Consider the following 12,626-nt stretch of genomic DNA (forward strand, 5'->3'; position numbering starts at 1 on the left):
TGAAAGTCTTAGTGCATTTAAAAGTTTTAATACCTTTAAAATAGTTAAGCTTTAATAGCTTAAAAATACAATAAGACTTTTGGGACACCCTGTATTGTAAAGAAGTCACATCATTTTCATATAAGAGCAACATATTTTCCTTTTATTTTCAGGTGTTTTTTTTTTTTCCAAGAGAAACAAAGGCTGTTGACATCATCCCTAAAACATGCCTGAGTTTTGTCTTTCTAGGTGATGAGTCTGTGCTACCATACTTTCTTGCCTAGTTGCTCCTGTGACTAGTATGCCATTTATGGGTTTGCTGTTTGTTAGGTCTTTGACTATGACAAAGAATATTCTCTGTGTAAAACTAATTTTCCTGTGTTCAGATCCCAAATCTTGACTTCAGTGGCCCCATGCTATTAGCTGAAGTAAGCAGCTTAGGTAGTTATGTTTACTAAAGAAGATTTGTCAGATATGGAAAATCATTTTAACTTGAGCTGTATCATTTCAGACTCATCTATAAACTTCTTGGAGAAAACATTATTTGTAGTAATAGAAACATAGTTTATTTGTTGCCATTATGGATTTTAAAGATTGCATCCTTTATTTTCACGTACTATATGCTTTAATTGCCTGAAGTTGAAAGATATAATTTTTCCATTTTTCTTATCTAGTTTTATCAAAGAGTATGAGGAGTTTTGGGGAATATATTCCAAGTGTTTAGCCAATGATGTTTTCAAAAGTTCTGTTATCAGTTATCCCATTTAAAATTAATGTTGGATGATAATTTTTATATTTCTTAAGATTTGCAATAATTTGGGCTCATTTCTTCAAATATATTTTTCCCCCTCCTATAGGAAGAGATACGTTAGATGAATGTGGATTGAGATATTTATTGGCAATGAGGTTACACACATGCCTTTTGACATCATTGCCTCCTTTATATCGAGTACAACTACTTCATCAAGGTATTTCCTTTCTGACTGAAAATATTTTAACTTTTGAATAATGGTTAGTGTTGAAGTCATTTTAATATTCCCATAAAAATAGTTATATAACTGTCTATGCATGTACCTCTTGTTGACCTTAAAGTCTTATAGGCTATTAATAGACCTGGAGCTTGGTAGTGCCTACTCCTATACTTAAAGAGATTAAATAACTCAGCTAGTATCTCATCATGAGCTTCAAAAGGCTTGAATTATGGCAAAACTCTTAATTTTCAGATTTCACTATAATTCCATCCTCACATCATGTGTAACTGTATTGCTTTTTGTGGTTTGTGCAGTGTTTTACTAATAAGCAGTTAATGGCACTCTCATATCACAAAATGAGTATTTAACATAAGTGGTAAGTTTTTAGCACTACTTTATCAGTACTCATCTTTGATAACTTTATTTGAGGAGGAGCCTGTTTTGTAGTGGAATCATATGTTAGACTTTGAGCCCAAAGACCTGAGTTTAAGTAATCTCTTCCAACTTAAAAATTAGAAGTTTAGAAATTTAAAATTCGACAAAGGAGGACTTAAAATATCAATTAATTTTGTTCCTTAAAGTATAGTTTTTAAAATATCAGAATACTACATATTGCTATAATGAAGGCTATTTGTAATTTCTTGTGCATAAATTCAGCTATGGAGAGTCGTTTAAATAAAATCAAGCCAGAGTTTTAAGGAGTATAAAAATTGATGAATTATCTTTTTAAAAAGTATACTTTATTGATCATCTCTTGTTTTTATGTTATCTACATTTTCCAATGGGTCCTTCACTCCATCCAACCACAGAGCTAGCCCTTATCATGAAGAATAAAAAAAGGAAAAAAAAGATCAGTGAAGTTAACCAAAATATTGAAAAAATCCAACATATGTCATGTACATTGTCTTCTAAGTTTAAAAAAAACACTGTAAAACTGGGTCTGGGTACTGCTAAAATCCTTTTTGTCTTTTTCTAAGCTGATAATATCAAAGCAGAGTCCATTGTGTTACTGTTCTGGTGCATCCAGTACAACCCAGTTTCAAGAAAAAAAATCTATGTTGAATGAAGATTATCATTCATCCAACTGTGTCTCAGTCTTTAGCATGGAAAATAGGAATAAACTATTTAAAAATGTAAAAGTTAACTATTATTTATAATGCTAACCATAAGGTCATTTTAAAACTATTTTTAAATGAAAACATGAAATGATAGTTGGTCGGGACATTTTTAATAACTACATGCAAATTCTGCCATATTGGAGAACAATTTTGGAAATGAATCCTATTAATGACTATCAGATTTGAAGGATTGCGCTTAGTTGTCATAGACCCTTTCTTTGCCTCTAGAGTGAGTTCTCATGGATAATTATCAGATTGGTCCTGATTTTGCTTTGTTCCTAAACTCGTTCTTTTAATCACTCTTTTTGCGTGTATTAATTCTAATAGTTTCTGACAGATTTCTGATGAAGGAAATAATTAAGCCCTATTTTGTTTTTTCAAGGTAAGGCTTTTAAACTGTAGCTTCAGCCTTCCAGAGCTAAAAGTTTCCCAGCTCAAGCATCACCAGAAGACTACTTTTAGATTCATAAGTTCTTTTTAAAAGTCCAAATCTAGAGTAGAACCAGAATTAGAGGTTTACTTCTGACTTTTGATTATAATACATTTTATTTTCCTTTCTAAAATCAAAAGTATTCAAATATATAATTAAGCAAATGTGAAAATGAAAGCAAAAAAGGGATAGTAAATTATTGAACATTCTTGCTCCTTGTTTATGATTTGTTAAACTAAAGACTTGCAGCTTTGAATTACAATGAAATTGATGTATCCTTTGGCTCTGTTTCCATTCCAGACCCTTATTCTACCAGTGATAAATGCTGCATGGTTAGAATGGGGTGAAGAGGGGAGTAGTTGAGTACGCAGTATTTGTATAGGACAGCATAGTATAATAGCACTTGCCCAGGTGACATTGTTGGAATAATTCCAGGGCATGTGTGCATAGTAAGTGGCTTTTTAACTTAGTTTAGTTTTTACTATTTCAGAGTTTACTGTGTGTTTATCATAGTTCTTAATCGCCTTACTCAAATTACTCTTCCAAGTAATTAGTGTGTGTGCTTTTGAAGACCCAACAGATTTCTTCTGGTTTTGGAAAAGCTAGGTGTTTTTCTACCAGGTTCTTTACTCCTTGGCTTTTATATTAAGGAAGTTTATATAGTTAGAACCTACTGGCTTCCCTTCCCATTTGTACTGGTTTTGAAATGATTGAATAAATGAAGAACCCTAAAGTAATAAAAGATTTTTTATTTTGTGGTTGTTTTGACATATGGTAATTTTGAATATATATTGTCTAATGCCTCTTCAGGTGTGTCCACATGTCATTTTGCCTGGGCTTTTCATTCTGAGGCTGAGGAAGAACTAATTAATATGATTCCTGCTATTCAGCGAGGAGACCCTCAATGGTCTGAATTAAGAGCTATGGGGATAGGTTGGTGGGTCAGGAACATTAACACACTTCGAAGGTGCATTGAAAAGGTAATTTTTTTTATTTAAGGAGTAAATAAATATAGTACTAAATACATTGCCTATTTTGGGGTGAAAAATCTACGTTTCTAAGGGAAATGCAACTTCCTTTGATACATTGAAAATTTTAACTTCTTGGGTGGAGGTCCAGAATTTTATCTCCAAGCTATTAGAGATTGCAAAACACATATTACAAGATAAGTACTTGACTTTTTTTTTTAAACAAACGCTTTTCTGACTTGATTCCGTAATTCATGTCTGTGCTACTTAATTTTTGGTGGGGGGGGGGGGGAAGGGAGAGAGACAGACAAACAGACTGACTATATGTAGCTGTTAAAGCTTAAAACTTCACTAAGACTTTTGGGACATCTTTTATCTACAGATCAGCACAGTTCTTTTCCTAAAGCAGGCATGTCTCCCTTTAAGAAAACCTGTCTGAAAATGTAGACCTGTGTTGTTTTTCACTTCAAAGGAAGATCTCTGCATAATAAAAGAGCAGGTTTTTCTTGTGTATCTAAATTTAATAAATTTACAAAAATTTTTCAGGAACATATATCTGTTGCATAAAACAAGGCACCTATTTTCATGTTACCACGAAATCTTGTGATCCCATAGATGTGGGGATGCCTGCCAGGGATACAGATTGCAAGCCATCTTTCCTTTTCATGCTCTTCTTTTCTGTACTCTCCCATAGGTTGTTAATAAAGTCTTTCCTCATTTCCAGATAATTCACAAACTGTTCCAGTATTTTTGTGTATGTGATAAGTTATGATTAAAAAAAATTGGGAGGGGGTTACTAATGACTTTTATTCAGTATTTTGAGTTGACTTGAATATTGTGTAATTTAGTTACATAGTGTTATTTGAAGCAAAATCCTAGAATATCATAGGGAATTGTGTTTTTGCAGTATTTTAGATTCTTGCAGTACCTACAGATTGAATTTATAAGTCCTGAAAAATGTGGTGGAGGCATATTCAGTTGTTTGAGGTTGCTTATTCAAAGAGACTTCAAATTTAATCTTTGACATGGTGATATAAAATGTAATTCATGACTGAAATGTGCTAGAGAAGGGCAAGATGTGTTTTAAACAAGTAATTAGAAATATTTTCCTTTTCTTTCACGGTAGCTTCTTTTTTCAAAGTAAATTAAAATTTTAATACAGTAAGTCAGCAACCTCTATCTGTAAAATTTATTCATTCTAGAAGCATTTGAGTGCCTCTTATATGTAAGCCACTATTCATATAAAAATTAACATGCAGTTTCATGAATTGCAGAAATGGGCACCGATATTTTACAAAGCACTAGAAAGGATGGCCATGTGGAACTTTAATGAAAAATTCTACCCTTTCTTTCCCTGTCGCTGAATATTCTGCAAAGTTGAATTTTCTCAGAATTGAATATTTTTATTTTACTTACTCATTAGGTTGCTAAAGCATCTTTCCAGAGGAACAATGATGCTTTGGATGCTGCATTATTTTACCTCGCTATGAAGAAGAAGGCAGTGGTATGGGGTCTGTTTAGGTAAGTTACAGTGAAAAGAAATAAGTTACGTGAAAAGAAGATTTCTTTGAGTGTGAGGCTTAGAAGTTTAGGATTTAATTTTTTCCATTACCTAGCTATGTGAACTTGAATGATCATTTCACCTTATTGCATCTCAGTTTCCGCATCTTTGAATTGGGTTTTTACCAATTTTGTGCAAAGATAATGAGATAGTCTTGTAAAAATGCTCTGAAAAGTAACAAGTGTTAGAAGAATGTAAAATACTAGCTTTCTCTGTCAGAAGAATTCAGGAAGCAAAGAGAAGCTGAAAAAGCCTTATGTTAAATACTTCTTACTGAAGTAAATATTTATTTGTAGAGATTTTTTTCCCCATTTTTCCCAAATTCCATTGTTGACTTAAATCAGGACTCTGTGAATGAAACAATATACATAAGTTTGATTTAAACTCTCTTTTGGTTTGTAGGTCACAACATGATGAAAAAATGACTGCATTTTTCAGCCACAATTTTAGTGAAGATAGGTGGCGTAAGGCTGCTTTGAAAAATGCCTTTTCCTTATTAGGAAAACAACGTTTTGAACAGTCTGCAGCATTTTTCCTGTTGGCTGGTTCTTTGAAAGATGCCATAGAGGTATGAATAATATATTTTAAAAGATGGATTAGAGAACATTAGCCTGAGAGATCATAGAATGGGGCCTTGTCATTTTTTTGTATGTGTGTATTGTGGAAGAAGATGGTGCTTCATAAGTTCAGTACTTTTATGAAGAGGCAGTGTTGTTGCAGGGAAGAGTTCTGGGTTTAGAATCTGAGGATCTGGGTTCACCCTCTGGCTTAGCCCCTTCATAATTTGTAGACCATTGGCAAGTCACTTATGCTCTCTGGGGCTCACTGGTAAAACAATAGGTGTTGGGGTATGGGAATTCTGAGTTTCTTTTCAGCTGATTGCTTGTAAATAAATATAGACCAAGTAATGACATGATATTATTGGTTTCCTGGTTCATCTTGTAGTAGTTTGAGTACTATACAGTCACTTAATTATTGGGCTGTTTCCAAATAGGTTAGGGAGTTCTTAAAATTTCGTATTCCGGGGAACACCAAATTCACAAATGCTAAAACTCATGATGGTTAGATCTCCTTGTCCTGTAGATACTGAAGTTAGCAAAGTTTGTCGCAAATAAAAAAGAAAAAATAACTTTAGACAGCAAGCTCTCTTTGGGAGCAGGATATTTTTATTAGTTACTTGGTAAGATATCTCTCCTTGTTTGTGCTGATGTATTTTTAATAGTTGATGAAATGATTATATTGGGAACTCCTTGGGAATTTAGAAATGTGTGTTTTTAAATTAAAATTATATGAATTTGTATTGTTAATTTACATTAGCCTGGGTTTTTAAAAAGAAGTTTTCTGTTCTTTGGCTCAAACTTGTTAAATTTGTAGACTGCCAAATAATAATATCCACTGTTTTGCTCTAATCAGTTATGTAACTATTCCGATTTGGTTTTTGATACAAAATAGTTAGATTGTTTTAATATCAATCAATTAAAAATTTATTAAGTATTTACTGTGTGTCACACTTACTACATGTCAAACACTGTGCAAAGTTTTGGTAAAGCAAAGAAAAACTAAAAATAGTTCCTGCCATCAGAAAGTTTACATTCATTGTATTGTTAAGATATATAAATTCTTTAAAAACCAATATTTAGGAATTTTAAAAATTATTATTTACAGGTGTGCCTTGAAAAAATGGAAGACATTCAGCTAGCCATGATTATTGCTCGTTTGTATGAATCTGAATTTGAGACGTCATCCACTTACATATCCATTCTGTATGAAAAGATTCTGGGTTGTCAGAAAGATAGCTCAGGATTCAATTGTAGTAGATTACATCCTGATCCCTTCCTGCGTAGTCTGGCTTATTGGGTTATGAAAGACTACACAAGGGCTCTGGATACGCTGTTGGAACAAACACCGAAGGAAGATGATGAAAATCAAGGTGAGAAGTTTTTTTTAAAATATATTGTATTTTAAAATTACACATTCATTTTAAGACTAAAAAGTAAAATATGGCCAAACTTATTTTCCATTTTAGAGAAATTTTGACATATGTTCCCCATCTCTCTTCTCTATGATGCCGTAGGGACCTAATTTTTTTTTTTTAGCTGTATTTTGTAAAGCAAATCTTTTGGGCTATCATTTGAAAAGTAAACGAGTTATTTTTTATATTGTAAACAACTTTTATGAATAATAATGTTGCAATATTTGGCAGATGTTAAAGGTAGATAAATTAAAAATATTTCTTGTGTCACCAGATGTTGAGAAATAAGGCAGATTCTTAAGTAAACAAGATGGCAATAGAAAGAGCCCTGACCCAGAAGTCACGAGACCTGGGTTCTTGTTTGTGCCATTAACTTGTTCTGTGACCTTGAGAAAATTTCTCACTCTCTCTTGGCCTTAGTTTTCTCACCTGTAAATTGAGGGGTTGGGCTTACATGATCTTTAAAGTTCCTTTTATCTCTTAAAATACTGTGATTGTATATCACCTTTAAAATACAGGTACATGAATGTGTAAGATAAAGAACCTTAAAAAAATTGTTAATTGCATTACTTTGGAATTTTAAATTTTTGCTGAAATGGTTGCTCTTCCTAATAATGAAACTGTGAAAATTCTACATCTTCTTTTTGTAACTTTAGTTAGTAAAGGCTAAGATCTCATTTTAAAAATAATTTATTTTCAAAATATTTCTTTTAAAAATGAAAATGAATTAGAAGATCAATACAATATTTCTTTTGCTTATTTTCATTTTTGATCTAGGAAAAAAACTTCCAAGCGGCATTTTCGTAGAGGGCATCTAAAACAACCAATAGTGCTAGTAGTTGTACAAGAGAGAATGTCTTTGTGGATTGGTTATCCCACCAGTGATGTTTTAAAAAATGGATTTCTTTTGCTTTTATGTTAGATAAATTTCCCCTTGTCTTTCTGTCCCTCCCAATCTGAGAACTATCTCTTGTAACAAAGAATTTTTTGAATAAAGAAAAAAATTTGAAACCCAACAAAACTAATCAGTACCTGAAAAATATTTGACATGAGCATTTTCCACACCTGTGGACCACCCACCCACCCACCCAAAAGGAAAAGGGGGAAGTATCTTTTTAAATCTCTGGGTTAGCATTCTCCACTTTTTTAAAAATATATTTAATTTATTTAATGTATTTAGTTTTCAGCATTGATTTTCATGAGAGTTTGAATTACAAATTTTCTCCCCATTTCTACCCTCCTGCCCACTCCAAGATGGCATATATTCTGGTTGCCCCATTCCCCAATCAGCCCTCCCTTCTGTCACCCCACTCCCCTCCCATCCCCTTTTCCTTTACTTTCTTGTAGGGCAAGATAAATTTCTATGCCCCATTGCCTGTGTATCTTATTTCCTAGTTGCATGCAAAAACTTTTTGTTGTTGTTGTTTTTGAACGTCTGTTTTTAAAACTGTGAGTTCCAAATTCTCTCCCCTCTTCCCTCCCTACCCACCCTCCCTAAGAAGGCAAGCAATTCAACATAGGCCACATGTGTATCATTATGTAAAACCCTTCCATAATACTCATGTTGTGAAAGACTAACTATGTTTTGTTCCTTTCTAACCTATCCTCCTTTATTGAATTTTCTACCTTGACCGTGTCCCTTTTCAAAAGTGTTTGTTTTTGATTACCTCCTCCCCCTATCTGCCCTCCCTTCTATTATCCCCCCTTTTTTATCTTCTTCCTCCTTCTTTCCTGTGGGGTAAGATACCCAATTGAGTGTGTATGGTATTCCCTCCTCAGGGCAAATCTGATAAGAGCGAGATTCACTCATTCCTCCTCATCTGCCCCCTTTTCCCTTCCTACAGAACTGCTTTTTCTTGCCACTTTTATGTGAGATAATTTATCTCTCCCTTTCTCCCTCTCTCAATATATTCCTCTCTTATCCCTTAATTTGATTTTTTTTTTTAGATATCATCCCTTCATATTCAACTCACCCTGGGCCCTCTGTCTATATTTATATATACACCTACCTATATACATACATAGACACACACATATGTATATATATGCATACACATATATATATATATGCATATTCCTTTCAGCTACTATGATACTGAGGTCTCATGAATCACACACATCATCTTCCATGTAGGAATGTAAACAAAACAGTTCAACTTTAGTAAGTCCCTTATGATTTCTCTTTCTTCTTTACGTTTTCATGCTTCTCTTGATTCTTGTGTTTGAAAATCAAATTTTCTATTCAGCTCTGGTCTTTTCACTGAGGAAGCTTGAAAGTCCTCTATTTTATTGAAAGGCCATATTTGGCCTTGGAGCATGATACTCAGTTTTGCTGGGTGGGTGATTCTTGGTTTTAATCCTAGCACCATTGACCTCCGGAATATCGTATTCCGAACCCTTCGGTCCATTAACGTGGAAGCTGCTAGATCCTGTGTTATCCTGATTGTTTTTCCACAATACTCAAATTGTTTCTTTCTGGCTGCTTGCAGTATTTTCTCCATGACCTGGGAGCTCTGGAATTTGGCATCAATGTTCCTAGGAGTTTTCTTTTTGGGGTCTTTTTAGGGAGGTGATCTGTGGATTCTTTCAATTTCTGTTTTGCCCTGTGGCTCTAGAATATCAGGGCAGTTCTCCTTGATAATTTCTTGAAAGATGATATCTAGGCTCTTTTTTTGATCATGGCTTTCAGGTAGTCCAACAATTTTTATATTCTCTCTCCTGGATCTGTTCTCAAGGTCAGTGGTTTTTCCAGTGAGATAGTTCACATTGTCTTCCATTTTTTTATTCCGTTGGTTCTGTTTTATAATATCTTGATTTCTCATCAAGTCACTAGCTTCCACTTGCTCCAATCTAATTTTTAAGGTAGTATTTTCTTCAGTGGTCTTTTGGACCTCCTTTTCCATTTGGGTAATTCTGCCTTTCAAGACATTCTTCTCTTCATTGGCTTTTTGGAGCTCTTTTGCCATTTCAGTTAGTCTATTTTTTAAGGTGTTGTTTTCTTCAGTATTTTTTTCAGTATTTTCTTGGGTCTCCTTTAACAAGTCATTGACTTGTTTTTCATGGTTTTCTTGCATCATTCTCATTTCTCATCCCAATTTGTCCTCTACCTCTCTAACTTGCCTTTCCAACTCCTTTTTGAGCTCTTCCATGGCCTGAGACCAGTTCATGTTTTTCTTGGAGGCTTTTGATGTAGGCTCCTTGACTTTGTTGACTTCTTCTGACTGTATGTTTTGGTCTTCTTTGTCACCAAAGAAAGATTCCAAAGTCTGAGACTGAATCTGAGTGCGTTTTCGCTGCCTGGCCATGTTCCCAGCCAACTACTTGAACCTTGAGTTTTTCGTTGGGGTATGACTGCTTGTAAAGCAAAGAGTACTTTGTTCCAAGCTTGAGGGGATGCGCCCGCTGATTTCAGAGCTGTGTCTATACAGCCAGCTCTGCCACACCAGCACTCCTCCTTCCCCAAGAACCGCCAACATAGACCTGATGCAAATCTCAAGGAGGCTCTGCACTCCTGTTTTGATCTGCCACTTAATTCCTCCCACCAGGTGGGCCTGGGGCCAGAAGCAACTGCAGATGTAGTTCTGTAGCTGCACACACCACCCTCCCCCCCCCCCCCCCCCCCCCCCCCCCCCCGCGCGCCTCCAGGGTGGTGGCTGAACTGTGAACTCTTTTGCAGCTTTTCCCACTAACCTTCTCTGTTGTTTTTGGTGTTTGTGGGTTGACAAGTCTGGTTACTGCCACAGCTCACTAATTCAGGGCGCTAGGGCCTGTTCCGCCCAGCTCCTGGTCTGGTCTGGTCAGTCCTGCTGCTGCCCACGGTGGGCTCCGCTCCCCTTCGCTTTGTGTGCGATAGACCTTATCAAGCGACCATCCAGGCTGTCCTGGGCTGGATCCCTGCTTCCCTCTGCTATTTTATGGGTTCTGCAGTTCTAGAATTTGTTCAGAGCCATTTTTTATAGGTTTTTGGAGGGACCTGGCAGGGAGCTCAGGCAAGTCCCTGCTTTCCAGCCACCATCTTGGCTCCACCCTGCCCTCTCCCCCCCCCCCACTTCCAAGCCGCATTCTCCACTTTTAATTCATAAGACTGTTACCTTGTGAGTTTCTTGCCTTTCTCATCTTATGGATTCAGCTGTTAATTGCTTCACCTCTGATGCATAAATCCTTTTTATTTTGCTTTTTAATTTTAATTTAAATAGAGTTAATGGGAAATGGAGAAAATATCTACTCTTTCGTTTTATTAGATTACCTTGAAGTCCACTCACCTACTATTAACTTTTAATTGCAGCATTGAATATGATGAATCATCTCTGGGGATTAGGCATTTTGGGGATACAGGGGTTTTAGTATTAGTATTTAGCATTAAGCCACTTCCTAAGCTTTGGCGTTTCTTTTCTCCTTTTTCACCTTCTTCTTCCTATTTTCCTGCCCTAACCCAGCCAGAGAACTGGTAGATACCTGGGTTTTTTGTTCTTATACTTATCTGAGGATATTTCTCTCTCTCACACACACACATACATGCATACACACACATACATATGTATGTATATATGCGTAAATATATAGATATATACACATACAATTTCCCATTTTTTGCATTACTGGGATATATTAGGAAAAAGCACATAATCCTCTTGTAGGTTTCCAGAGGACCTAATTACTAACAATACAGAGAAATAGAGATTTTAAAGGAAAAAAGAGAGAAAATTACAAGAAATTTCAGTAAGCCAATTATATATTCTATTTACATTGCATTGTAAGTGAGACTAGGACATATAGTTCTCTTAACTTTCTTTACTTGCCCACTTCTTAATTCTTGAGAATTAGCCTTATCTACCTCTTCTAGAATAAGTTTCTTTCATCTTAGGTCATTAGGATATTCTTCCCTCTAGAATTTAGATCTCTTAGACCCTACAGTAGGACAGAAAGGTGTGCTATAATAATGGCTAGTTTAATTTCTAAAAGTTCAAGTAAGATTCATTTATATCTTAGAGAAAATGCCAGTTGTATAGACTAGTTCCAACAGTTAGATCTTTTTATACATGGGCAAAATACCTTAGGGTCCACAAGGCCTGATAGAGGGAAGAACATGATATTCATAATAAAGGAAGAGGGGTAGGTGAAGCTAATTTTTAATAGTTCTCCATTTCCATGAAAAAGGTATTTCTCAGGTTTATTGGCCTTGCTGTATTCTCCATCTTGTGTTTCAATCCCTATATATAAATGGCTCTTGAGGTTCTTAGGATTTGAGGTAGCCCTGGGAAGTCTGGTTGTTCCAAGTGTGGGAGAGAAGTTTTTTTATCTAAATTCTGAGATAGAGATCCCTTGAAAGTTAGGATTAGCATTTTCCTGGTGGATCTGGGTTTTTTTTTAGGGGGTGGGATAGAGAGGAGACAGGTCTTAGTTTAGCCAGATAACCTAGAGTCAATTAGAACCTGCTCCATATGGGAGTAATATCACTTTCCAGACCCCTGATAATTTCCTACATTTTCTTTAGCCTATTCCCCTTGGAACACTGACATAGTTGAATGGGATGCCTATACCATTTTGGGAAGCCCAAGCTGGGGCCCTAGGATAGTTTTGAGAATTTCAGAATTGCCTGGGAACTTGTAGACTATGGTATATAAGTG

The 12,626-nt window shown here is 35.3% G+C and overlaps 1 protein-coding gene across 3 annotated transcripts in view; it reads left to right on the forward strand.

Moving 5' to 3' along the window:
• The window catches only part of DMXL2 (Dmx like 2), a 125,837-nt gene that overhangs the window by 69,243 nt on the left and 43,968 nt on the right, over nt 1–12,626 (forward strand). For all 3 annotated transcript variants that reach the window (XM_036735670.1, XM_036735671.1, XM_036735672.1), the window contains exons 18-22: nt 837–947; nt 3,309–3,478; nt 4,890–4,987; nt 5,430–5,595; nt 6,693–6,957. In XM_036735670.1, the coding sequence (XP_036591565.1) occupies nt 837–947; nt 3,309–3,478; nt 4,890–4,987; nt 5,430–5,595; nt 6,693–6,957 (810 nt within the window). The remainder of the gene's footprint in view (nt 1–836; nt 948–3,308; nt 3,479–4,889; nt 4,988–5,429; nt 5,596–6,692; nt 6,958–12,626) is intronic.

The sequence above is a fragment of the Trichosurus vulpecula genome, chromosome 8 (genome assembly GCF_011100635.1).
Source record: "Trichosurus vulpecula isolate mTriVul1 chromosome 8, mTriVul1.pri, whole genome shotgun sequence".
In the NCBI taxonomy this organism is placed as follows: Eukaryota; Metazoa; Chordata; class Mammalia; order Diprotodontia; family Phalangeridae; genus Trichosurus; species Trichosurus vulpecula.